The sequence below is a fragment of the Perognathus longimembris genome, chromosome 20 (genome assembly GCF_023159225.1).
Source record: "Perognathus longimembris pacificus isolate PPM17 chromosome 20, ASM2315922v1, whole genome shotgun sequence".
In the NCBI taxonomy this organism is placed as follows: Eukaryota; Metazoa; Chordata; class Mammalia; order Rodentia; family Heteromyidae; genus Perognathus; species Perognathus longimembris.
The window spans coordinates 45859279-45882841 of NC_063180.1; the positions used below are offsets into that span (position 1 = coordinate 45859279).

At 56.4% G+C, this 23563-nt stretch overlaps 2 protein-coding genes across 2 annotated transcripts in view; both read right to left on the minus strand.

Annotated features, from left to right (window-relative positions):
* Acsbg1 (acyl-CoA synthetase bubblegum family member 1) overlaps nt 1-897 on the minus strand; it is a 12536-nt gene extending 11639 nt beyond the window's left edge. Inside the window, 1 exon segment of the mRNA XM_048369086.1 lies at nt 861-897. Within this exon segment, the coding sequence (XP_048225043.1) occupies nt 861-897 (37 nt within the window).
* Nucleotides 896-21813, minus strand: LOC125368396 (isocitrate dehydrogenase [NAD] subunit alpha, mitochondrial-like). Its single transcript, XM_048369349.1, is given in 12 exon segments — nt 896-1453; nt 1838-1880; nt 1882-1989; nt 3080-3161; nt 4574-4638; nt 4760-4862; nt 6196-6329; nt 7627-7814; nt 9090-9204; nt 12448-12531; nt 16682-16744; nt 21705-21813. Coding segments are annotated over 12 exon segments (1098 nt in total). The 5' UTR covers nt 21732-21813; the 3' UTR covers nt 896-1367.
* Between the last annotated feature and the right edge of the window lie 1750 nt (nt 21814-23563).

Below are 23563 nucleotides of genomic sequence, written 5' to 3' on the forward strand. Positions count from 1 at the left end.
TCCGTGAGACTCTTCATATAACTAGCAGAAAGGAAAAAGGCTGGCACTGTGTCTCAGGTGACAGAATGCTACCCTCGAGGGAAGCATGGACGCGTGCGTGCTTGTGCATGCGTGCACACACACACGTAGCCCTAAAGGAGCACAGCACTGGAGCACTGACGTACAGCAGACGGGGAATCACCACAGCAGGAAGCCGCCGCAGTCCATTTGGAAATCTTTATTTGTTAATTCCCACAAGCCCGAGAACCACCCGTGGCGAGCACAGTCCAGGGACAGGAAGCGGCGTAGACGGAGGGATGCACGGAGCCTAAGTCTGGTTACAAGCTTCAAAAAGGAAAGCCTTAGAGGGCGGCGGGCAGAGCCCGGGGGTGCAGAGGGAGGACTCCCCGTGGCCGCCGGCGTGGGGGCCAAAGTTGTGCTGTGGCAGAGGAGGCAAGGGGTCGCTGCTGACAACCTCCGGCCCCCCCGTGGCCCGGCTGAGTCAGCTCCGCCTCACGGGGTGGGGAGGCAGGGGGGAGGAGGGCAGCCATGGAAATGAACCGGCAGCCAGCAGCCCGGTGCACCTTCATCAACCACAACCAAAGCACCGGCGCTCGGCCAGGGGGCCGGCTCCTGAGCCCACAGTGGGGCGCGGGCCGGCACCGGGGCTTCAGAGGCTGGGGACCCCCCCCCCCCCAAGAGCGCTTGCCAAGGACAGTTCCTCTCCAGGGAAGAAAGTAATGGAATAAAAACCACATCTGGTGCCTGGCACGCAAGACATTGCTTCGATCTCATGACCAAAAGTTGTACTGCTCCTCGCATAGCTCTTAGACCCAAGTTCTTACTCGTAGTAATTCATGTAAAATCTCGCTTCTTCTTACCGCACCGCTGAGAAACGTTCAGGTTTGCAGTTTTCATGTGAACTTTCCCTAGAAATCTTGCTGGTGCCCATCTGAGTTTTCTAAGATTGTTATTTTGTACTTAATGCGGTGTTTTTAGTTCTGTTACGATTTTCATCAGCCAAGGGAAACGGAAAGTTCCTTTGTTTCTTAAAAAAGATACATTTTTTCTTTTAGTACTTCTGCATCGTATTTACAGCTGAGGAAATCTGAACTGGTGTAAGATGGGGTCACAACGGCCAGGGACGCGGTCCGTGTCCGTTTACTAAGAAATGCTTCCCAAATGGACAGGAAATAAATAGGGACAGGCATGGGCGGAGTCCTCTGCACGCAGGCGCCGGCCAGGGCCTGCGGCCTCCGGGCGGGACTTTGCTAAGAAAAGGCCGGATCAGAAGACGCACGGTGGTCAGGAAAGCAGCGAGCCGGGCGCGGGGCGCGGGGCGGGCGGTGGGGAGGCGCCCGGGCCCGGGGGCGCCCCGGCCGGGCGCGTTACCCCGAGTCCCTCACTCGGCGACAGATCTCGTCGGTGAACTCTGAGCACTTGGCTTTGCCTCCCAAGTCTTTCGTTAGGGTCTGAGGAAAGGAGAACAACCACCACCACCACCATAACGATAGCAGCAGCACCCGCAGGGCGAGTCAGGGCGCCCCCAGGTCCGAGCCCCTCGGGCCGAGGCGGGGGGCGGGGTGGGGGGGGGCGGGGTGGGGGGGGGAGGGGGTGGGGACTCAAGGCCAGCCCGGGCAGCAGAGCCCGGGGACGCAGCCGAGCCCAGGGGCGCCGTGGGCCGAGCGCAGGCCCCGCGGGGAGGGGGGCGGGGCTCCTCCCGGGTGAAAGCCCTCAGGCCCTCGTTCCCCCGTAAATCGGGGCGCCGCCCCCCGGCGGTCACCCGGCTGCGGCGGGCCCCGAGCCCCCCATCTCCGCGCACAGCGGAGCCCCGGGCGGCGGCGGGAGCGGTAACCTTTCCCGTCCTTGATGGTGGCGAAGCACGCGGCCTCGATGCGCTCGGGCCTGGTCGTAGAGCTTCATGTGGCGCAGCATCATCACCGCGCTCAGCAGGAGGGCGGTGGGGTTGGCCATGTCCTTGCCGGCGATGTCCGGGGCCGTCCCGTGCACCTGCGCATGCGCGGGGGAGAGCGGCGCGCGCGTGAGCGGAGGAGCGCGGCGAGCGAGAGCGGAGCGCGCATGCGCACGCACACCGGGAGAGCGGCGAGCGAGAGCGTGCCTGCGCACGCACACGGGGAGCGCGGCGAGCGAGAGCGGAGCGCGCATGCGCACGCACACCGGGAGAGTGGCGAGCAAGAGCCCAGTGCGCCTGCGCGCCGCGGAGAGCAACGGGAGCAGACAGAAGGGGGCAGGGGCGAGCCGCACAAGCACACGTGGTGGCTCAGGGGTAGCCCGTGGGCTGAGGAGGAAGGGGAGGGAGGGGGAGGGGGAGGGGGAGGGGGAGGGGGGGAGGGAGGAATCCGGGAAAGCAGGGCTCTCCATTCGCTCTCCTATCCAAGTGAAAGAAAAATGGTTGAAAACTGCCCCATGCAATTCACCTGACACAGGGCCTGGGGACGCGGCCTAGCAGGAGAGCGCCGGCCTCGCCTCCCACACACGAGGCCCTGGGTTCGATTCCCCAGCACCACACAACACAAAAGGCCGGAAGCGGCGCTGGGGCTCAAGTGGCAGTGCCAGCCTTGGGCAAAAGAAGCCGGGGCAGCGCTCAGGCCCCGAGTGCAAGGCCCAGGACTTGGCTCCCCAAAAAGCCGGGCTCTGGAAGTCATGCCTGCCACCCCAGGTTCAAAGACAGCCCAGGCAGGAGACGCTGAGACTTGTATCTCCAAAGAACTACTCAACCCGGACGGGGGCACTGTGGGTTCCAGTGGTAGAGCGCTAGCCTCAAGCAAAAGAGCTCAGGGACAGCTGCGCCCAGGCCCTGAGTTCAAGCCCCCACAACTGACAAAAACAACAACAAAAAAGCCACAAGTGGAGCTGCGCCAAGTGGTAGAGAATTAGCTTTGAGCATAAAATCTAAGCAAAGAGCCAACGCCTTGAGTTCAAGCCCCAGAACTAGCACCAGATAGACAGACAGGTGATGGGTATTTTCGTGGACAGTTTGCATCCGGAGGGAAAGCCTCCACGTAGCTGACAGTCCCCCAGAGCTGTCCTGCCCTGCACTGTCCTGCCGTCCAGCGTGGGGGGCAGAGCCCTTACCGACTCGAAAGATGGCCACTCCGTTGGCCCCGATGTTGCCGCTGGGGGTCACGCCCAGACCTCCGATCAGCCCCGCGCACAGGTCGCTGCAAGGCAGAAGAGCACTGCTCAGGCTCACCGAGTGCTTGTTCCCAGCTTTCAAGCCCATCTCCACTCAAAAGACGCAGGGCTCCTTGCAGGCGGAGCGAGGCGAGGCCAGGCACAAGGTGGGACAAGACAGTAGAGTCCAGAGACAGTAGAGTCACCCCGGCCACGCCCAGACACCCCAACCGTCGGGCTAAGTGATGGACACACCAAATCACCAGAAAAGCAGTCAGGAAGCACACAAGAAATGAGAAACTAAAAACAGACCGAATGACAGACTTTGAACATCACCATATAGCCAAGCACAAGTAGCCTGCGCCTGTCCTCCCAGCTACTCAGGGGGCTGAGATCTGAGGACCAGGGTTCAAAGCCAGCCTGGGCAAGAAAGTCCATGAGATGCTCATCTCCGGTGAACCAGCAAGAGGCTGGAAATGGAGGTGTGGCTCAAGCGGTAGAGCACCAGAGTCTTGAGTCTAAGGCCCAGCACTGGCACAAAAAGAAAAATGGCAGTTTGGCCAACAACTTGTGGGGCGGGAAGAAAAAGGAAGGAAAGAGAGCAAAAGGGGGAAGGAATGGTAAGGTGTGGTCAAATGAGAGCATGCAGGAAGAGGCCCGCAAAAAGAAGGAAAAGGAATTGTTATGTTGAACTCAAACCCCTTTTTCAACTTCAAAAAAGCTGGGAACCAACGGCTCATGCCACCTGACGATGGCAGTTCAAAGCCAGCCCAGGCAGGAAAGACGGAGACGCTCATCTCCAGCCAGAGGCAGAGCTGGTGTTCAAGTGGCAGAGTTAGCCCTGAGCGCTGCAAAAGCTCGGGGGCTGCGCCCAGTCACTGAGCTCCAGCTCCACATCTGGCACAAAACCAGCGAGCGTATAAATGGGGGAATGACTGTCACCCACCTCGCTAGGAACAAAACCAACGACGTGTGAAAGCTGGGAACCATGACGTCGCGATCAGGGTGTCACGGTCTCCCAGGGCTGACGAGCAGACAGACAGGCAGGCTGCTCAACACACCGCCTCTGCCAGGCAGGAGGCGCCCGCCTGCCGTCCGTCCCAGCTGCGCGGGGGGCTGAGCGCCGAGGGGCAGGGCTCAAAGCCAGCCCAGGCGGGAAAGTGCACGAGACCACACCACTCAGGAAAAGCTCCAGTGGCGCTGTGGCTCGTGTGCTAGAGCACTAGCCTTGAGCCAGAGAAACTCAAAGACAAGCACCCAGGCCCCGAGTTGAAGCTCCAGGACAGGCCAACTAAACAAAACAAAAACAGCCTCGGACATCGGGGCCTGAGGTTTGGGAATTCAGCTCCTAATGTGACGACACGCATAGCTATGGCGTATAATTGAAAATGAAAGCTGAACACGTTTGGCTGTGGTCGGCTTTAGGACAGCGCTACGACAGTGACAGGCAGCCACTCACCTAAGGATGTCTCCATACAGATTCGGCATGACAAGAACATCAAATTGGGACGGATCCTGTACCATCTGCAAGGAATATATATGTATAGATTCGAGCATTCCGCAATTAAACGTGTGATACACACATGGGCACCCATACGCAGTTTCACCACAAAAGGTGACCCCATAAATAGGAATGCATACTTACATTCAAACACACCGTATCAAGATACATCTCGTTAAATTTAATATCTTTACAGTTTTCTGCAACTTCCCTGCATTTTTGCAGAAAAAGTCCATCTGACATCCTCCTGGAAAGGAAGATCGAAACATTTTAAGTTCCCGTAAAGCCACGATGTCTGACTTCAATGACAGCAAGATGGGTTTCTGAGGCAGCTGATGAAATTCAAGTCTACAAGTGCTGATCCAAGCTGGGCGCTGGCCCACGCTGGTAATCCCAGCTGCTCAGGAGGCTGAGAGCTCAGGGTCACGGTCAAGGTCAGCATGGGCAGAAAAGGCCAGGAAACCTCCAACTTAGTCACAGAAGTGGCGCTGTGGCTCAAGGGGTAGAGTAGTAGCTCTGAGCAAAAGGAGCTTAGGGACTGTACCCAGGCCTAGCCAAAAAAAAGTGTTGATCCTAACAGGAAAGACTATCTTATTAAAATCATTAAAATTGCTTTAGGAGGTTACCTGAAGTAACAACTTTGTGTGTGTGTGTGTGTGTGTGTGTGTGTGCACACACACGCACTGGTCTTCGAGCTCAAGCTCAAGGCCTGGATGCCGTCCCTGAGCTTTTTGCTCAAAGCTAGCTCTCTACCACGTGAGCCACAGTGCCATGTCCGGCTTTTTTGGCGGCTCATTGGAAATAAGAGTTTCATAGACTTTCCCACGCCAGCTGGCTTTGAACCTCGATCCTCAGATCTCAGCCTCCCGAGCAGCTAGGAAGACAGGCGGGAGCTACCGCACGGGACAGCTAATGAGTATTTTTATTAATTGCTTTCTTGCATGTTTAATACTTGTCTTAGGCTGAGAGAAGTGGTTTCGCCGGCTCAGAGACGACCTTTAACAGAACCGTAGGAGAGCGGACTGCCGTCCACAGGACGGACACCAGAGCGGGCTACTTGAAGCCCCCAGCAGGAGGCGGAGCTAGCAACACCTCCCACGCTGTGAAACACACATGCGTGGCCTCTGCGAAGGCCACGATGTCTGGGGACGCCCGCTCCTCCCGCTTCGTGTGTGTGCGGGTACTGGAACTCGACACTCAGGGCCTTGCCCAAGGCTGACATTCTACCACTTGAGCTGCATCCAGTTTTCTGTTGGCTAACTGGAGATGGGAGTCCTACAGTCTTTCCTGCTCTGGCTGGCTTTGAACCCTGACCCTGAGAGCTCAGCTCCTGAGTAGCTGGGGTCACCTGAGTGCGCTAACAAGGGGGGAGAGCTTCTTTTTCTACACTCCCAGCGGGGACTCCAGCTCCACCTCCAGCTCTTGCCACGGCCCCCGTGGCAGAGCGCAGGGCGAATGCCCGGCAGCACGGCCGGCCGGGGATGCTTAGGCAGACGAGCGAGCTGCAGCGAAGGGAAGGCCCGCCATGGCCCGCCGCCCGCCGCGGCCCGCCGCCCGCCAGCCCAAGCCCGCGCACTCACATGATGTTGGCCTTGTGCACGGCCGTGACGTTGCTCCGGCGGTTGTTGCGCGCGTACTCAAAGGCGAACTCAGCAATGCGCTTGCTCGCACCCTCGGTGATGAGCTTGATGCTCTGCACAACTCCATCCACGATCTACAGGAGAGAAGGACGCCCCGGCTCACTGGAAGGGGCATGGCTGGCACGCCCACACCACACGAATGGGCAGGGAAAGGGCGTGGCTGGGGCATGGCTGACACGCCCACAGGACACGAATGGGCAGCGGAAGGGCGTGGCTGGCACGCCCACAGGACACGAATGGGCAGCGGAAGGGCGTGGCTGGCACGCCCACGTGACACGAATGGGCAGGGGAAGGGTGTGGCTGGCACGCCCACACCACATGAATGGGCAGGGGAAGGGTGTGGCTGGCACGCCCACACCACATGAATGGGCAGGGGAAGGGGCGTGGCTGGCACGCCCAGGCGACACGAATGGGCAGCGGAAGGGCGTGGCTGGCACGCCCACACCACATGAATGGGCAGGGGAAGGGGCGTGGCTGGCACGCCCACACCACATGAATGGGCAGGGGAAGGGGCGTGGCTGGCACGCCCACGTGACACGAATGGGCAGGGGAAGGGCGTGGCTGGCACGCCCACGCGACACGAATGGGCAGCGGAAGGGCGTGGCTGGCACGCCCACGTGACACGAATGGGCAGGGGAAGGGTGTGGCTGGCACGCCCACACCACATGAATGGGCAGGGGAAGGGGCGTGGCTGGCACGCCCAGGCGACACGAATGGGCAGCGGAAGGGCGTGGCTGGCACGCCCACACCACATGAATGGGCAGGGGAAGGGGCGTGGCTGGCACGCCCACACCACATGAATGGGCAGGGGAAGGGGCGTGGCTGGCACGCCCACGTGACACGAATGGGCAGGGGAAGGGCGTGGCTGGCACGCCCACGCGACACGAATGGGCAGCGGAAGGGCGTGGCTGGCACGCCCACGTGACACGAATGGGCAGGGGAAGGGTGTGGCTGGCACGCCCACACCACATGAATGGGCAGGGGAAGGGGCGTGGCTGGCACACCCAGGCGACACGAATGGGCAGGGGAAGGGCGTGGCTGGCACGCCCACACCACATGAACGGGCAGAGCCTCCACTTCCGGTCCACTGAAGGGGAGGAGCAGTCCCAAGTGCAGAGAAAGCAGCCCACGCAGGAGTGAGGATGTATCTGAAGCTGGCGCGGTGGCTCCTGGGGGGCTGAGCGCCGAGGATCGCCGCGCACAGCCAGCCCGCAGCAGGACCGGCCCGGACGCTCCGATTGCCGCTGAACCGCCAGAAAGCCACAAGTGGAGCTCCGGCTCCCGTGACGAGCGAGAACGCAACAACCCTGTGCCGGGCCCTGTGCTCCAGCCGCCTCCCCTGGCCCCCCCAGAAGACGACGGAGAGCCTACCACGTGCTCGATGCCGCTGTACTCTCCTTCCGTGTTCTCCCGGATGGTGACAATGTTGACGTCCGTGTAGGGCGTTCTGTAGCCTTCGATGGACACGCACGGCCGGACGTTGGCGTAGAGGTCAAAGGTCTTCCGCAGCAGTAGATTCATAGACGGGTGACCCGCCGCTATCGGGGTCTTCAGAGGGCCTGGGGGAGACAAGACCAGGAGACGTGAGGCCTCCCGTCCCTGAGAGACCCGGGAGACCGTGTGGTGCAGGACCTCGCTCTCCGCCCCGCAGCCATCAGGGGAGAAAGCCTGGCCGCGCACTTGACAAGGGCCGAGGACTGTAGCAGGGCCTGCGGTCGGCTGAGAAACCCCCACAGGCAGGGATCTGCCCAGGTTGAGTGCTGCGGCTCACGCCTGGAGTCCTAGTTCCTCACGAGGCCGAGGTCGGAGGATCACAGTTCAAACGAGCCAGCCAGGGTAGGAAAGAAAGTCTGGGAGGTTCTTAGCGCCAATATACCACCAAAGAGCTGGAAGCGGAGCTGTGGCTCAGGTAGTAGAGTCAGCCTAGAGCGGGAAGCTCAGGGACCGTGGCCAGGCCCTGAGTTCAAGCCCCACCTGGGGCTCACACCTGTAAGTCCTAACCCTCCCCTCAGGAGGCTGAGACCCAGAGGACTGCCACTTGAAGCCAGGGGTTCAATGCCGCCCAGGCAGAAAACAGATGCCACCTCCAATTAACCAGCAAAACACCAGATGGGAGGCATCTGTCATGACGAAGAGAGCTGAGGAGGAGGGCAAGGCTCTGAGTGGAAGCCTGGGTACCGGCAGCCCTGCCCCCCAGATAGGAAGGTTAAGTAAAACATAATCGAGTGAAATACACAGACACTGGCAGTGACCCGTCAATGTTCCAAAGAACACTTACAAAGCCCGCTGAGCTGGGCGAGGGGGCGCAGGCCTGGAGCCCCAGCACTGAGGAGGCCCGGGCAGGAGGATTCAGAGTTCAAGGCTAGCCTAAGCTGCGTGGCAAAAATGTCTCAAAAGTAACAGACATGGGGGTGCCAGTGGTTCAGCTGGTGGCTCACACCTGCAGCTGCTCCGGAGGCTGAGATCTGAGGATCCAGGTTCAAAGTCAGCCTGGGCAGGAAAGTCCACGAGACTCATCTCCAGTTAGCCATCCAAAAGCCAGAAGTAGAGCTATGGCTCAAGTGCTACAACTCTAGGCCTAAGCAAAAGAAACTCAGGTACAGTGCCCAGGCCATGAGTTCAAGCCCAAGGACGGGCCCATGCACATATACACACATGCACGTGCGTGCGTGCACACACGCTAATAGAGCCAAACAGGCAGGTAAAGAAACATGCAGCTATGAGTCGTTATGTCCTAACAAGGACAAGAGGCTGCCCTTGCTTTGCCGGCCTGCCAACCCTGCAGCAGTGGGACCCTGCCTGGGGCAGCAGGGGCGAGGTGGGGCTGCGGCTACCTTTCAGGCCCATCTTGTTCTTGTCCATGGACTCCTTGGCCTCCGGAGGGATCATCCACTTGCCGCCCGGGCCCTGGATGGCGGTGACATTCCGCTCTTCCCACTGGATGGGAGCCTGGAGGAGAGAACAAGACAACGCTGCACCATCCGCCCCACCCCACCCCCCTGTGCTCACGTCCCCAGTGGGGCCTGGGGGACAGAGCAAGACAATGCTGCACCGCCCGCCCCCCGCCCCCCTGCCCCATGCTCATGTCCACAGTGGGGCCTGGGGGACAGAGCAAGACAACGCTGCACCGCCCGCCCCCTCCCCCATGCTCACGTCCACACTGGGGGCCTGGAGGACACAGCGCAGGACGCTGCACCGCCCCCCCCCCCGTGCTCACGTCCCCAGTGGGGCCTGGAGGACACAGCGCAGGACGCTGCACTCCCCCCCCCCCGTGCTCACGCCCCACGCAGCCAGGAAAGAGCCCCAGATCACCCCCCAAAGTCACTGCCGGCTGTCACCTGGCCCCCCTTCTTCGCAGGACCCTAGGTGGCTATGGCTGGAATATGAACGAGCGGGGAGACAGAGCTCAAGGAACACGTCCCGGGCCTGGTGCACACTCGAGCCCCCCGCACGAGGCCGGCCGGGCGCGGGCGGCGCTGGCCGTCACCCCAGCCGCTCAGGAGGCTGAGATCTGAGGGTCGAGGCGTGACGCGGCCCAGGCAACAGAGCCCGAGACTCCACCTCCAATGAGCCAACGCCAGGGACAGGGGAAGGGGCGCTGCGGCTCCAAGCGGCGGAGTAAAGCCTGCAGAGCACCCCGCCCCGAGTTCAAGCCCCGACACGCTCACACCCCCAATACACAACAATCGAAGCTGGGAGCTCCAGGAAATGGAAACGCCAAGGTTTTTCTTATTTTTCTCTTTGCTTTTTGTCTTGTATGTCGGTTCGTCTGTCTCTGGGAGGGCAAGGGGGGCACAGGAATGGAGGGACGGAGGTGAACACACGCAGCCGTGGTCCTCCCTGGACACCATGTGGAAAATGAACTCCACAACTTGTGGGGGGGGGGAGGGAAAAAACTGGGAGAGAGCGAGAGAAGGGGGACACTGTACAAAAGGAAATATACTTAAAAAAACAACAACCCACCGGGCTGGGGATATGGCCTAGTGGTAGAGCGCTCGCCTCGTATACATGAAGCCCTGGGTTCGATTCCCCAGCACCACGTATACAGAAAACAGCCAGAAGTGGCGCTGTGGCTCAAGTGGCAGAGTGCTAGCCTTGAGCAAAAAGAAGCCAGGGACAGTGCTCAGGCCCTGAGTCCAAGCCCCAGGACTGGAAAAACAAACAACAACAAAAAACCCCACCAAATTAAACTGTTCTTTCTCCTTTTCCTTTGCTTCTCTGTGAATATACTATAACCCACTCAACTGGACCTTTCCCTTTCCCTCCCCCCCCCCTTTTTTTTTTTTTTGGCCAGTCCTGGGCCTTGGACTCAGGGCCTGAGCACTGTCCCTGGCTTCTTTTTGCTCAAGGCTAGCACTCTGCTGCTTGAGCCACAGCGCCCCTTCTGGCCGTTTTCCATATAGGTGGTGCTGGGGAATCGAACCCAGGGCTTCATGTACACGAGGCAAGCACTCTTGCCACTAGGCCATATCCCCAGCCCTCCCTTCCCCTTTCCTTTCCTTGCTTTCCAGTACTGGGCTTGAACTCAGGGCCTTGTACTCTTACTCTGCTTTTTCTGCACAAAGTGAGTGCTCTTACTAGTTGAGCCACACCTCCACTTCTGGCTTTTTGCCAGAATCTCAGTCCCAAAGATTTTCCTACTCAGGCTGGGTCTGAACCACGAGCCTCAGATCTCAGCCTCCTGAGTAGCTAGGATGACAGGCGTGAGCCAGCAGCGCCCAGTGTGAACTGTACACGTTTTGTGAATGGACTGTATGCCATCTGAAAAACAACAAAGAGGACGTGGAGCTCACATGGCAGTGGGGCACCGACTTCAAATACGCTGGGAACAGGAAGGAAAAAAGGAGCATGCCATAGCTAGGAAGGCTCTGTTTGAATGATCAACCAGTCGTTTTTCTTTCTGCCTCCCTCCTTCCCACTGCACGCACACTGGACGGCCAGCGGGGCAGAGGGTGGGGCAGAGGGTGGGGCAGAGCCCGGGCCTCCCCGAGGGTCAGGAGAGCTGCAGTTTGCTTAGGCGCTGCCTGCCGCGTCACCAGCACCTCCTCTGCACCACAGGCGAACAACGTTGCAGCCGCTGCAGCCGCGTACTCTCTGTCCCTTCATTTCCAGCAGGAACCAAACCGCCTCTTACTAAGTCTCCCACATGTATTACAATCACCTGGCAGCTGAGGGCCGATAACAAGACGGCGTCGGATTAAAGTTTGAGGGGCCTACATCCCCAAACAGCTGAATTTTAACTCACAAGTGGGCGACTAGAATTACTGATACTGCATCCTCTATTTCATTTTCACTCTTCACGTGCTGGTGTGAGGACTTAAACTCCGGGCCTGAGCGCTGACCCTGAGCTTTTACAATCAAGGCTGGTGCCCTACCACTTGAGCCACGCCTCCACTTCCAGCTTTTTTGAGGTGGTTCATTGGAGACAAGAGTCTCAGACTTTCCTGCCTCAGCTGGCTCCAGTGATGGTCAGATCTCAGCCCCCTGCCTAGCTCCGATTGTAGGCATGAGCCATGGGCATCTTGCCAACTCTATGCTGCATTTTGGCAGGAAGGTACAATGAGGCAGACAGATGACTTGGCAGGGCTGACGCTGAACCTGGGCTGGGCTCAAAGATCCATAAATACCGCAGTACTGAGTACTGCCTTGATGACAAATAGCTTCAATAGCTACAGTTTGGAGATGGGGTAACAAGCAACATTGTAATTGTTACAGTCACACTGCATTATTACAGAGAAAACGCGGAGGGGGGGGGGGCGCACACACCTCTCACCCCAGCACTTACAAGGCCCAGACAGGAGGATCCCAAGTTCAAGGCTAGCATAGCAAGACCCTGTCTCTCTTTTTTTTAGGTCCAAGACCAGGACTCGAGCTCAGTACTTGATGCTTTAGCTCGCTGGTTGTGCTCCACCAACTGAGGCACACCTCAAGCCCTGCAAGCCCTGTCTCAAGGAGAACCTAAGTCATGAGGGAGGGGTGACAAGTAGGACAAGACCTGTACTCGCTACCTGGTCTAGAACAGTAACCCCTCTGCACTACACCTTCACCACAGAAAACCCCACAAAAACATAAAAACCCAGCTGGTACCAACCTTACAGGATTGGGTGCAATTCATCCTAAGAGTACAATCTCTCATGGGTTAAAAAAACAAACGTTTGAGTTATTATTGGGTGGATTTATTATGTCACTCACTTTGGCAGCATCAAAGATTTTCATAACGGCAGTAGAAATCTCTGGGCCAATTCCATCTCCTGGAATTAAAGTTACTGTCTGAACCTAAATAAAGAAATCATTTAAGAAACACAATCAGTAAAGTTTGGAAGGTTTAGAAAAAGAACATCACTGACAAAGAAATCCTCTTTATAAGTATGCTTTCTTTTCTCCTGTCTTTTTTCTTTTCTTTTTTTTTTTTTGCCAGTCCTGGGCCTTGAACTCCGGGCCTGAGCACTGTCCCTGGCTTCTTTTTGCTCAAGGCTAGCACTCTGCCACTTGAGTCACAGCACCACCTCTGGCCATTTTCTATCTATGTGGTGCTGGGGAATCGAACCCAGGGCTTCATGTATATGAGGCAAGCGCTCTTGCCACTAGGCCACATTCCCAACCCCTCCTTTCTTTTTTTGAGGTCGGTCTGAAATTGGGACTCGAACTTGGAACCTGCCACTTTCACTCCCTGGCTAGGGCTCTGCCAATGAGCCACGCCTTCAGCCTTCTATAGGTATTTTAGAAATGCCCAAGTGCTGTTAGGAAAATACCCCCTCCCTCCACCAGAACCATCAAAGAAAAGGGAGAAATTAGCGGACACAAAACTCTACAAGTCTACTCTCTCCTTGAGTTCAGAGGTTACAGAAAGAACTCAAATGGCCACCCTTTTCCTTTTTGTACCGAGACTGGGCTTTGAACTCAGGGCCTGGACGTTGTCCCTTGGCTTTTTTACTCAAAGTTGGTGCTCTATCCCTTGAGCCACACCTCTAATTCTGGCTTTTTGCTGTTGAACTGGAGATAAAAGTCACAGACTTTCCTGCCTGGGTTGACTGAGGCTCAATCCTCAGATCTCCAGCTCCCGAGTGGCTGGGATTACAGATGGAGCCACCAGAACACTCTTGAGATAAAACAAGACAAACTACCAAACAGACTTCACAACTGCAAGTTCTTTCCAGACAAGCTCAGACGAGGCAGACTGATTCAGGTCTGTGGAACTAAAGCTAGGAAAACAGTTCACGATGTACTCCAAGCACAACTTAGAGATTCCTCGAGGAGGCAAGCGTTCTCTTGTCACTGGGATCCCGGTTCTTCAGGCATCTTCTTCAGGCACACGAAGCTCTTTGCCGACCCTCCGGACACGGGAGGGCTGTTTAGACACTTGGACACAATCAGACTCCACAGGTCACCGGAATCTAGGAGGTGCTGGGCAGTGGAAATTGCACCCAGTAACACACGGTTAGCTGGCAACACCTAAGAGGCACTGAGAACCACAGTCGGCGCTTCTGATCTAACAGCGATGACTTGCTCCAAAGGTTTCAGACAAAACAGGAGCCAGCATTTCAACCATAAACCCCAAAACTATGCCATGGGAAAGATCAGAGCTGTGTGTGGGGAGGGGTGTGTGTGTGTGAGTGTGTGTGCTGGTACTGGGGCTTGGCCTCGGCCTCACATTCTCACTTGGGTCTTCTGCCCAAGACTGGTGCTCTACCACTTAAGCCACACCGCCACTTCTGGCTTTTTGTTGATTAACTGGACTCTCTGGGTTGTTTTGTTTGGGAGAGAGGGGGTGCTGGTCCAGGGGCTTGAACTCAGAACCTGGGTGCTGTCCTTGAGCTTTCTTGCTCAAGACTAATACTCCACACCACCGGAGCCACAGCTCCACTTCTGGATTTTTGGAGATTAATTGCAGATAAAGAGTCTCACAGACTTGCCCACCTGAGCTGGCTCCAAACCACGATCCTCAGATCTCAGCCTCCTGAGCAGCTAGGATGACAGGCGGGAGCCAGCAGCATCTTAGGTTGAGCATTTAAATAAATTAAGATAATGTGCAGATCCTCTGTTCTGGGAAACTGTATTCTACCTGGCTTTTATTTTTCCATTCTAATTGCTTTTCTTTAAAAACAAACAAAAAAAATTCAGGAGCTGGGAATGTGGCTTAGCAGTAGAGTGCTCGCTTGCCTAGCATGCATGAAGCCCTGGGTTCAATTCCTCAGCACCACATAAAAAGGCCAGGAGTGGCGCTGTGGCTCAAGAGGTCGAGCTAGACTGGAGCAAAAAGAAGCCAGGGACGGTGCTCAAGCCCCAGGACTAGCAAAAAAAAAGAAATCACACTTCAATTTCCTGCCTTCCAATGATTTCTCCTGGATGAGAAGATAAATTCTCAAATTTCTCTGGACAGCTGAAAAAAATCTTTAAAATTACTACCTCCTCTTATTTCTTTTGAAAACAATCCATTCTACCAGGCTAATACTTGCTTTTAGGTTGAGACCAGGACCTGATGCTTTTGCTCATTGACTGGTATTCTTTCTACCGATTGAGCCAGGCCCCAACCCCTAAGATACATATATATATATATGAGGGATGGCTTGGAAGTTAAACACAAGCACAGAGGAATGGTGGCAGCGGCAGCTTTGGGGCTACGTTTGAAATGCTCAGTCAGCGCCCTTGAGCGCGAGTATAAGCCGCGCCCACATGTGTGCTTAAGCAGAGCAGAACAACCCTTGGGCTTGTCCCTCCTGTACCTCCCAATGTGACAAACGTCATCAGGCCACCAGGAAAATGTAGTTCACTTCCACCGCAGAATATGAGGGAAAAAAGAGGCGCAGTGGCCTTAGAAATCTCCGATGGCCTAAAATGTCATGCGGGAAGCACAGGAAGGAGGAGATCCAAGCCAGACGCTGTACAAGGGGTAACGGCAAAGTAAACAGGAACTCACTGACCACAGTCTTAGAATATGGATCCAAAAATGTGGTATCAGCTTTGATAGCACAGACCTCGGATGCTGGGAATGCTAAAAGCAGCAGATTCAGTGAGCAATCAATAATTTATAAAGAATATGCGAAGAACAGAGAGGAAACTACAAGATGATGCTTGAGAAATCCTTTTTTCTTTTTTGCCGGTCCTGGGGCTTGAACTCAGGGCCTGAGCATTGTCCCTGAGCCTCTTTTGCTCAAGGCTAGCACTCTGCCACTTGAGCCACAGCGCCACTCTGGCTTTTTTGGTAGTTTAGTGGAGGTAAGAATCTCAGACTTTCCTGCCTGGGCTGGATTCAAACCACGATCCTCAGATCTCGGGCTCCTGAGCTGGGATGACAGGCGAGCCAATGGAGCCCAGCTGTAATCTACTGTTTTAGGACAGCTCACAAAATAAAATGCAAAGCAGGCTTTGAAGCTTCTCAACAACTTCCTCTTAGCTTGTTCTAGCTCTAAAAACCACCACGGTGTCAAAATGAGAATGGGAAATAAAGTATCAGGTTCAAGGTAACCTCTTTTGTGTGTGTGTGCTGGTGCTGGGGCTTGAAGTCAGGGCCTTGGGTGCTGCCCTTGGGCTTTTTCACTCAAGGCTGACACTCTACTATTTGAGCCAGAGCTCCACCTCCCGCGTTTTGTTGACTTGGCGTTAAGAGTCTCATGGGATTTCCTGTCCTGGCTGGCTTTAAAGCATGATCCTCAGATCTTAACCTCCTGAGTTTCTGGGATTACAGGAGAGAGCCACCAGCACCTGGCTGGTAATTTCTTTCTTTCTTTTTTTTGGTCAGTCGTGGAGCTTGAACTCAGAGCCTAAGCACTGTCCCGGAGCTCTTTTGCACAAGGCTGGCACTTGGAGTCACAGCGCCACTTCTGGTTTTCTGGTGGTTCACTGGAGCTGAGACTCACGTAGCTTTCCTGATGAGTCTTGGCTTTGAATCGCGATCCTCAGATCTCAGCCTCCTGGGTAGCTAAGGTTACCACTGGCACCTGGCGGTAATTGCTATTTTTTTTTTTTTTTTGCCAGTCCTGGGGCTTGGACTCAGGGCCTGAGCACTGTCCCTGGCTTCTTTTTGCTCAAGGCTAGCACTCTGCCACTTGAGCCACAGCGCCGCTTCTGGCCGATTTCTGTATATGTGGTGCTGGGGAATCGAACCTAGGGCCTCGTGTATCCGAGGCAGGCACTCTTGCCACTAGGCCATATCCCCAGCCCGGTAATTGCTATTTTTAACAAGGCTTCTTCAAGATATTACTGCCAACAGGCTCACATAGCCAGCTGTAATATAATTCTTTCAGACGTGCACGTGACCTAGCTAGGAGATTTGTGTATCTGTTAGCCAATAGGCTTAATATATGCTAGGAGGGCCAAATTTCCTTAGTTTTATAGGCGTGAAAATTAAATGTTATATCATAGATTAAGAGAGCATCGTTCTTGAGAAACTTCTAAAAGGAAAAAGAAAAGACATAATTATACTCACACCACCAGCAAAACCTCTGGTCACCTGTTTTGGGCTGTGGAATGCTCCCAGAAGCCGAGAGACCTACACCAACAACAGAGAAAATGTCACACGGGGCGAAAGCACAGCATCCAAAGGGACAGGAGCTCCTCCTGAGGGCTGGCATCGGGAATGGCCAGGCGCCACTCCCCCGTCAGCAGTGGCATGACGACAACTAGCACAAGCACTAGTAGCTCACAGTGGCTGAGTGCTTGGATGTGAAGACCTAACCCTCCAGTAGCTCACAGTGGCTGAGTGCTTGGATGTGAAGACCTAACCCTCCAGTAGCTCGCAGCGGCTGAGTGCTTGGATGTGAAGACCTAACCCTCCAGTAGCTCACAGTGGCTGAGTGCTTGGATGTGAAGACCTAACCCTCCAGTAGCTCGCAGCGGCTGAGTGCTTGGATTTGAAGACCTAACCCTCCAGTAGCTCACAGTGGCTGAGTGCTTGGATGTGAAGACCTAACCCTCTGATCCAAGAACGCGAGCACCACACTTTCCTTCTCTGCTCTCCCTCCCTCCCTCCCTCCCTTCCTTTCTTTCTTTCCAGTCCCCCCCCCCCCGCTTTCTTTCCTTCTTTTTTTTTTTTTTAAGTGCCAATACTGAGGCTTCAAATTAGGGCCTTGGTACTGTCCCTTAACCTTTTCTGCTCAAAGCTGGAGGTCTACCACTTGAGCTTCAGCTCTACTTCAGTTTTTGGGTGGTTAATTAAAGATAAGAGTCTCACTGATTTTCCTGCTCAGGCTGGCTTTGAACTGTGAGCCTCAGATCTCAGTCTCCTGAGTAGCTAGGACGACAGGCGTAAGCCATTGGCACCCAGCAGTGATCTGCTTTTTTAAGAACAATGATCATGGGCTGGGAATATGGCTTAGTGGCAAGAGCACTTGCCTCGTATACATGAAGCCCTGGGTTCGATTCCCCAGCACCACATATACAGAAAACGGCCAGAAGTGGTGCTGTGGCTCAAGTGGTAGAATGCTAGCCTTGAGCAAAAAGAAGCCAGGGACAGTGCTCAGGCCCTGAATCCAAGCCCCAGGACTGGCAAAAAAGAAAGAAAGAAAGAACAACGATCGTGCTGGGCTCTAGAAGATTTCAACCTGAAGCCAACCCCAGACAAAAACTGTAGACCCTACCTGAAAAATATCTAAAATAAAGAAGAACAGAGGTCAAATGTAGAGTAACTGCCCGCAGTCCTGAAATCAAACTCCAGTACTGCCCTTCCCAGGGGGGAAAAAAAAAAAAGAAAGAAAGGCCACATGAGACACAAAGGCCAAAGGCATTCAAGTTGACTAAAAATGTTGAACTCATTTTCCTCATGACATATCCAGAGGGGACGAGGCTCTGCTTATGTTCTGATTAGGGAGTCGTCCTCTTGGGGGCCTGAGCCCTGACTACAGGAGGAGGCCTCTGCGAGAGCCCACAGGGGGCAGAAGGGCAGGAGCAGGAACTGCACCCACTAATCTCAGACTAAGCACAAGGCAGGGTGGGGCCTGAAGGAATGCTCCAAAGGGAGACCCCGCTGGCTCACACCAGGAACTCTAGAGGCTGAGATCTGAGGACCACAGTGCAATGCCAGCCAGGCGGGAAAGGCTGTCGGAATCCTATCTTCAATTAACCACCGGAAACAGTACAAGCCGAGATGTGGCTTACATGGGAGCGCGACAGCCTGGAGCAAAAACCGCTAAGGGACAGGGAAAAGGCCCTGAGTTCAAGCCCAGAACCTGTACCACTACCAACAGCAAAAACCTCCCGAAGCCTTGGCCACAGCGATTCACCCTCCAGCCCGTGGGCTGTGAGCAGGGAGTTCATTTAAACGTCACTCTGTAACGAGCACCTTGAGAAAATTCCCAAGTCTGCCCCTTACACCCCATCTTCAACCCTGCAGAAAACCCTGAGAGAAAAGCTAGTTACACAAAACAGCCTCCTGGTGTGGGACAGGAAACCTCACCAAGAAACCAGACTTGCAATGCCAAGCCAGGCGTGCCCTTTAACGATCTGCTTGCAGTTGTGTCCAGGGCCTGACACAGTGCCTGCCGTCACAGGTGCTCAGTGAATACCCGCTGAAAGCCGGAGGCCAGCCTCAAGTCCCCATCTCACTAGCTGAGGAGGTCTCTCTGATTTAAAACACAGCCATTGACCCTCTTTATTTTTACTTGTTAGTACTGGGGCTTGAACTCAGGGCCTGGGCACTGTCCCTTGGCTTTTTCACTCAAGACTGGTGCTCCACCACTTGGGCCCTATCTCCCCTTCTGGCTTTTGCTAGTTCAATGGAGATGGGAATCCCATGGATTTGTCTGCCCAGGCTAGCTTCAAACTGTGATCCTCAGATCTCAGACTCCTGAACTGACAAAATTACATGTGTGAGCCACCAGGGCCCAGCTTGATTCTTTCTCTCTATTCCCCCAGTCTTGGGGCTTGGGCTCAGGGCCTGAGTTTCCTTTGCTCAAGGCTAGCACTCTACCTCTTGAGCCACAGCGCCACTTTCGGCTTTTTCTGTTTGTGGTGCTGAGGAATCGAACCCAGGGCTTTGTAGAGGCTAGGCAAGCGCTCTGCCCCTAAGCCACATTCCCAACCTTGATTCTCTTTAATAACTAACTTTTCCATGTATGACATCTCTTCTCCATGATTTCAGGATAGATAAGTAATAGACAAAGTCACCAGCGCCCAGCCGAGTAGGATCTTTTAAGAGCCTAGACTGGATCCCTCAACAAATCCCTAAAGCCAGCTTCAGATTCTGGGCCATCTAATTCCCACTCCACATTTTCTTTCCACCTTCTATTCTGGTGGGGCGACAGTAAGCGCCCGCTGAAGGAAAGGAAGCTCACCACTGTAGCTTGCAGGAGTGTCTTTAGAATCCCTCTATTTTCTCGACATGAACATCTTTTCCAAGCTGCAGCCCTCCCCCCACCCACCCCCAAAAACCCTTAACGAGAAACCCAGCAGGGGAGCTGCTCTGATCAGAACTGGCATCCAAGATGAGTATGGCGGTCAAGTGCCTGCAATCCCAGTGCTCCAGAGGCCCAGGCAGCAGCCTCTCCCTTCTGAAGGGTAGCCGGCCACACAGGGACTCTGTCACTCAAGAGAGAAAGAAAGAAACTGGCCCAGCTTCGCTCCTGAGGCGCCAATCCCCAAAGGGGGAAGAGTGGCTCAGAGGTCAGACCACTGCAAAGGTCACAAAGAATCCACTTCAAAGGGCATCTCCTCTTCTGACGTGTGTGTGCGCGCGCGCCACTACTGACAGGGACTTGAACTGGGCCTGAGCCCTGTCCCTTAGCTTTTTCTCTCAAGGATGGCAATCTATCACTGGAGACACACCTCTACTTCCAGCTTTTTGCTGATTAATTGGATCTAAGACTTGGATCATGGACTTGTTTGCCCAGACTGGCTTTGAACCATGCATGCTCCTCGGATCTCAGCCTCCTGAGCTGCTGGGATGACGGGCGTCAGCACCAGCATGTGGTTCTGAACTCCTGCTATGAAGGCATTCCTTGCAGATTTCACTAAAGGCAAAACATTTATCGGCACCTTCATCACCACTCGTGCGGCTGCGGTACTTCCTCTGAAGACTTCACTCACATACTGAAGATAAATCAGTGCTGGGTAACAGTGGCTCAGCCTAGCTTCTCTGGGGGCTGAGATCTGAAGATCACAGTGAAAAGCCAGCCCGGGGAAACAAATCCTTGGAAGTCCTATTTCCAATTAACCACCAAAATACCGGAAGCGGGACGTGGCTCAAGTGGCAGAGCATCAACCTTGAGTGAAAAGGCTAAGGGACAGCACCCAGGCCTTGACTTCAAGCCCCCGTTAAAAGGCAGGTGCACAGCCTCCCCCATAGATACACACACACAAAGATGCATCAGTGAACCAGGTTGTAAGTGTAAGCCCGGTGACCAAGGGGCTGATTTCTCTTCACAGTGACACACTCTCTAGCTTTATCTTTGGGAGCAAATTCAAATCTGAAGAGGATGATGCAATACAGTTTAGTTACTGAGCAAGTAACCAGTTACTGATGCCCAAGAACTATCTGTGGGCTTCATCACATCCAAGATAAATACACTGATAGCTAAGAAAGCTCCAGACGTCTGTGCTTCTTCAAGTACTAGCTGTGTTTGGCGTAGATATTTTGCATGTGGGCCTATAATTTATAGGCTCAGAGATGATCATTTGTTCAAACTTTGCATGGCACTGCCTAGATTCAAACCTAAATTTTGTGTAGCAATCTTAGTCACAGTGTGTTTCTGAACTTCCCTTGACACTGAAAACAGGAGACATTTTACATATGTCCTTTGAAAAGTAAACGTCTAGGGAGCTGCCCCATAGTAGCAACAGGAGACCTAAGGCCTATTTCTCCCTGTACTGTGCCCATAATTTGCAGCGTGACCTTGGCCACAAAGCAAGCAGACTTGGCATGGAGAATCCCTATACCCAGCCCTGACAGTGACCTCTGGTGTGACCTTGGGTGAAGCCCGTCCTGGGGACGCGTGGCGGGGTCTCTAAGGAGCCTTTCTGGCCCTGGCCCCGGAGCTGTCAAGGAGAGAGAGAGGCGGCCGGAACAGGTGGAGGCGCGCCGGGAGAGCGGTCCCGTGTCCTCCGATGGGGACGCCGATCGACGTGCGAGGACCGGAGGTCAGCCCGGGAGGAGCTGCAGAGGCGCCCCGGCCGGAAGCGCGGCCCGGGGACCCGCGGCTCCGGGCCGGCCGCCCGCGCCCGCGCCCGGCAGGGCCCGGCGGCCGCCGGGCTCGGCTCGAGGCCTGGGCCAGGGGGACCTCGGAGCCGCGGGCCGCGCGCCGCCGCCCCGCCGTGACCTTGACGCCATCCGCGGCTCGGGCGCGCCGGGCCGGCGTCGGGCCGGTCCCCACCCGGCGAGCGTGCGGGCCGCGGCGCCCCGGCGACCGCCCGCCGACCGCTCAGGGGCCCCCCGCCGGCCCGGCCCGGCCCCGGCCCGCGCGCGGCCCGCCCCCGCCGGCCCCCCGCCGGCCCGCGCCCGCCCGCCCTCCCGCGCTCACCTTGGAGACCCACGCGGAGCCGGCCATCGTGTCCGCTCCTCTCACGGCGGGCGACAGCAAGACGCGCGCGCAGCCGGCGCCCAGCGCCCGCCCCCGCGGCCACGCCCCGTGCGTGACCACGCCCCGCCCGCGCGCTCCTCCCCGCCCCCTTCGGGCGGAGCCGGCTCCGGGCGCCGTGGCTCTCGCTGGCCAATCACCGGGCGGGGTCTCGGTGACGTCACGCGCCGCGTTCGGCCGCGACCCGGAAGCGGCGGGGCCCGGGCCTCCTTCCTCGCGGCGAGGCGCCTCGCCGGCCGGTGCCCGTGGGCTTGGCGGCCCGGGGGGGGGGGGGGGGGGCGCGGCGCCTGGCGCGGGGCTTGCGGCCCTGGGGAGCGGCCCTCGACGGCCGCTCGCTCGAGTGAGCGGCTGTCACTGGAGCGCCGTGAACCGACCGGACGCCGACCCCCGGCCGGTGGGCGCCCGCGCGCCCGCCCTCCGCCCCGGCCTCCGCCCGGGCGGGTGGGGTGCGTCCCGGGGGCGCTGCCCGCCCCTCGGGCCCGGCCTCCCCCGCCGGCCCCGCCCCGGCTCTGCAGCTGCCCGGCGCCGGGTCCGGTCCCGGAGCTCCGAGCTGAGCAGGCAGGATGAGCACCGATGAGACGCCACACGCGTGGGTAAGCCCGACACGGAGGGGGGAGCGAAAGTGAAAGCCGGGGCCGGGGTCGAGGTGTGGTTCCCAGCCAGCCTGGGCAGAAAGTTCTGTGAGACTCCATCTCCAGTGACCCACCCACGAGCTGGAAGTGGGGGCTGGGAACGGGGCCTAGTGGTGGAGCGCCCGCCTCCTATCCATGAAGCCCTGGGTTCCATTCCCCAGCACCACATAGATAGAGAAAGCCAGGAGTGGAGGTGTGGCTCAAGTGGGGGAGTGCCAGCCTTGAGGAGAAACCGCTAAGTGTTCAGGTCCTGAGTTCAAGCCCCACTATCTGCACTCCTTAAAAAACACACAGCCTATTTCAGAAGGAGCTCAGCCACACGCAAGCAGGTGATCTCATTCCACCGTACAGTGGAGGCCAGAGAAGGTGTCTTTGAGGAAACATCCGTACCAGTGACATTCCACTCACAGAGCCCCAGCGAGGCTGAGGGGGAGACGACCGAAACCAGGTCATCCTGCCCCTGGGAGGGCTCTCTCCAGACCCGACGTAGTGACCACATACCCAGAAAGGAAAGCGTGCGGTGGATAAGCGATGTCAACAGCTCTCTCGAGGCCGGGCACTGGTGACACAGGCCTGTCATCCTAGCTGCTCAGAGGCTGACATCTAAGGATCCCCCGGCAAAAGCCAGCCCAGTCAGGGAAGTCCAGGAAGCTCTTCTCTCCAATGAACCAGAAAGCCGGAAGTAGAGCGTTGGAGTGCTCTCCGTGAGCAAAACAAACTTAGGGACAGAGCCTAGGTCCTGAGTTCAAACCAACAACAAAAAAAGGGGAAAAGCTAGCCTGAGAATAAATAACCTGAAGCTAAATCTGAGGTCTCCTTGGGGAGGGCTTGTGCCTTCCTCTCCAGTCCTTTCTCTGCCGAGGACAGGCAGGTTCCACCCTAAAGCAACCTTCCACCACCCCCACAATGCCCCCATATCCACTGTCGCCCTGGGCCTGACTCTCCTTTGGCCGGACCATCACAACAGCAGCAGCCTGCCTCTCTGAGCCCTTTCTGCCTCGGCGCAGCGATGACCGGAGCTCACTGCCACCAAAGCCTCCTGGTTGTCCCTTGTCGTCGCTGGGGAGTGGAGATGTGGCTCGAGTGGCAGAACACCGTGCTTCAGGGATACAGCCAGGCCCTGAGTTCAAGCCCCAGGCTCTGCACAAGATGTATTCCTAGTGGACCTAT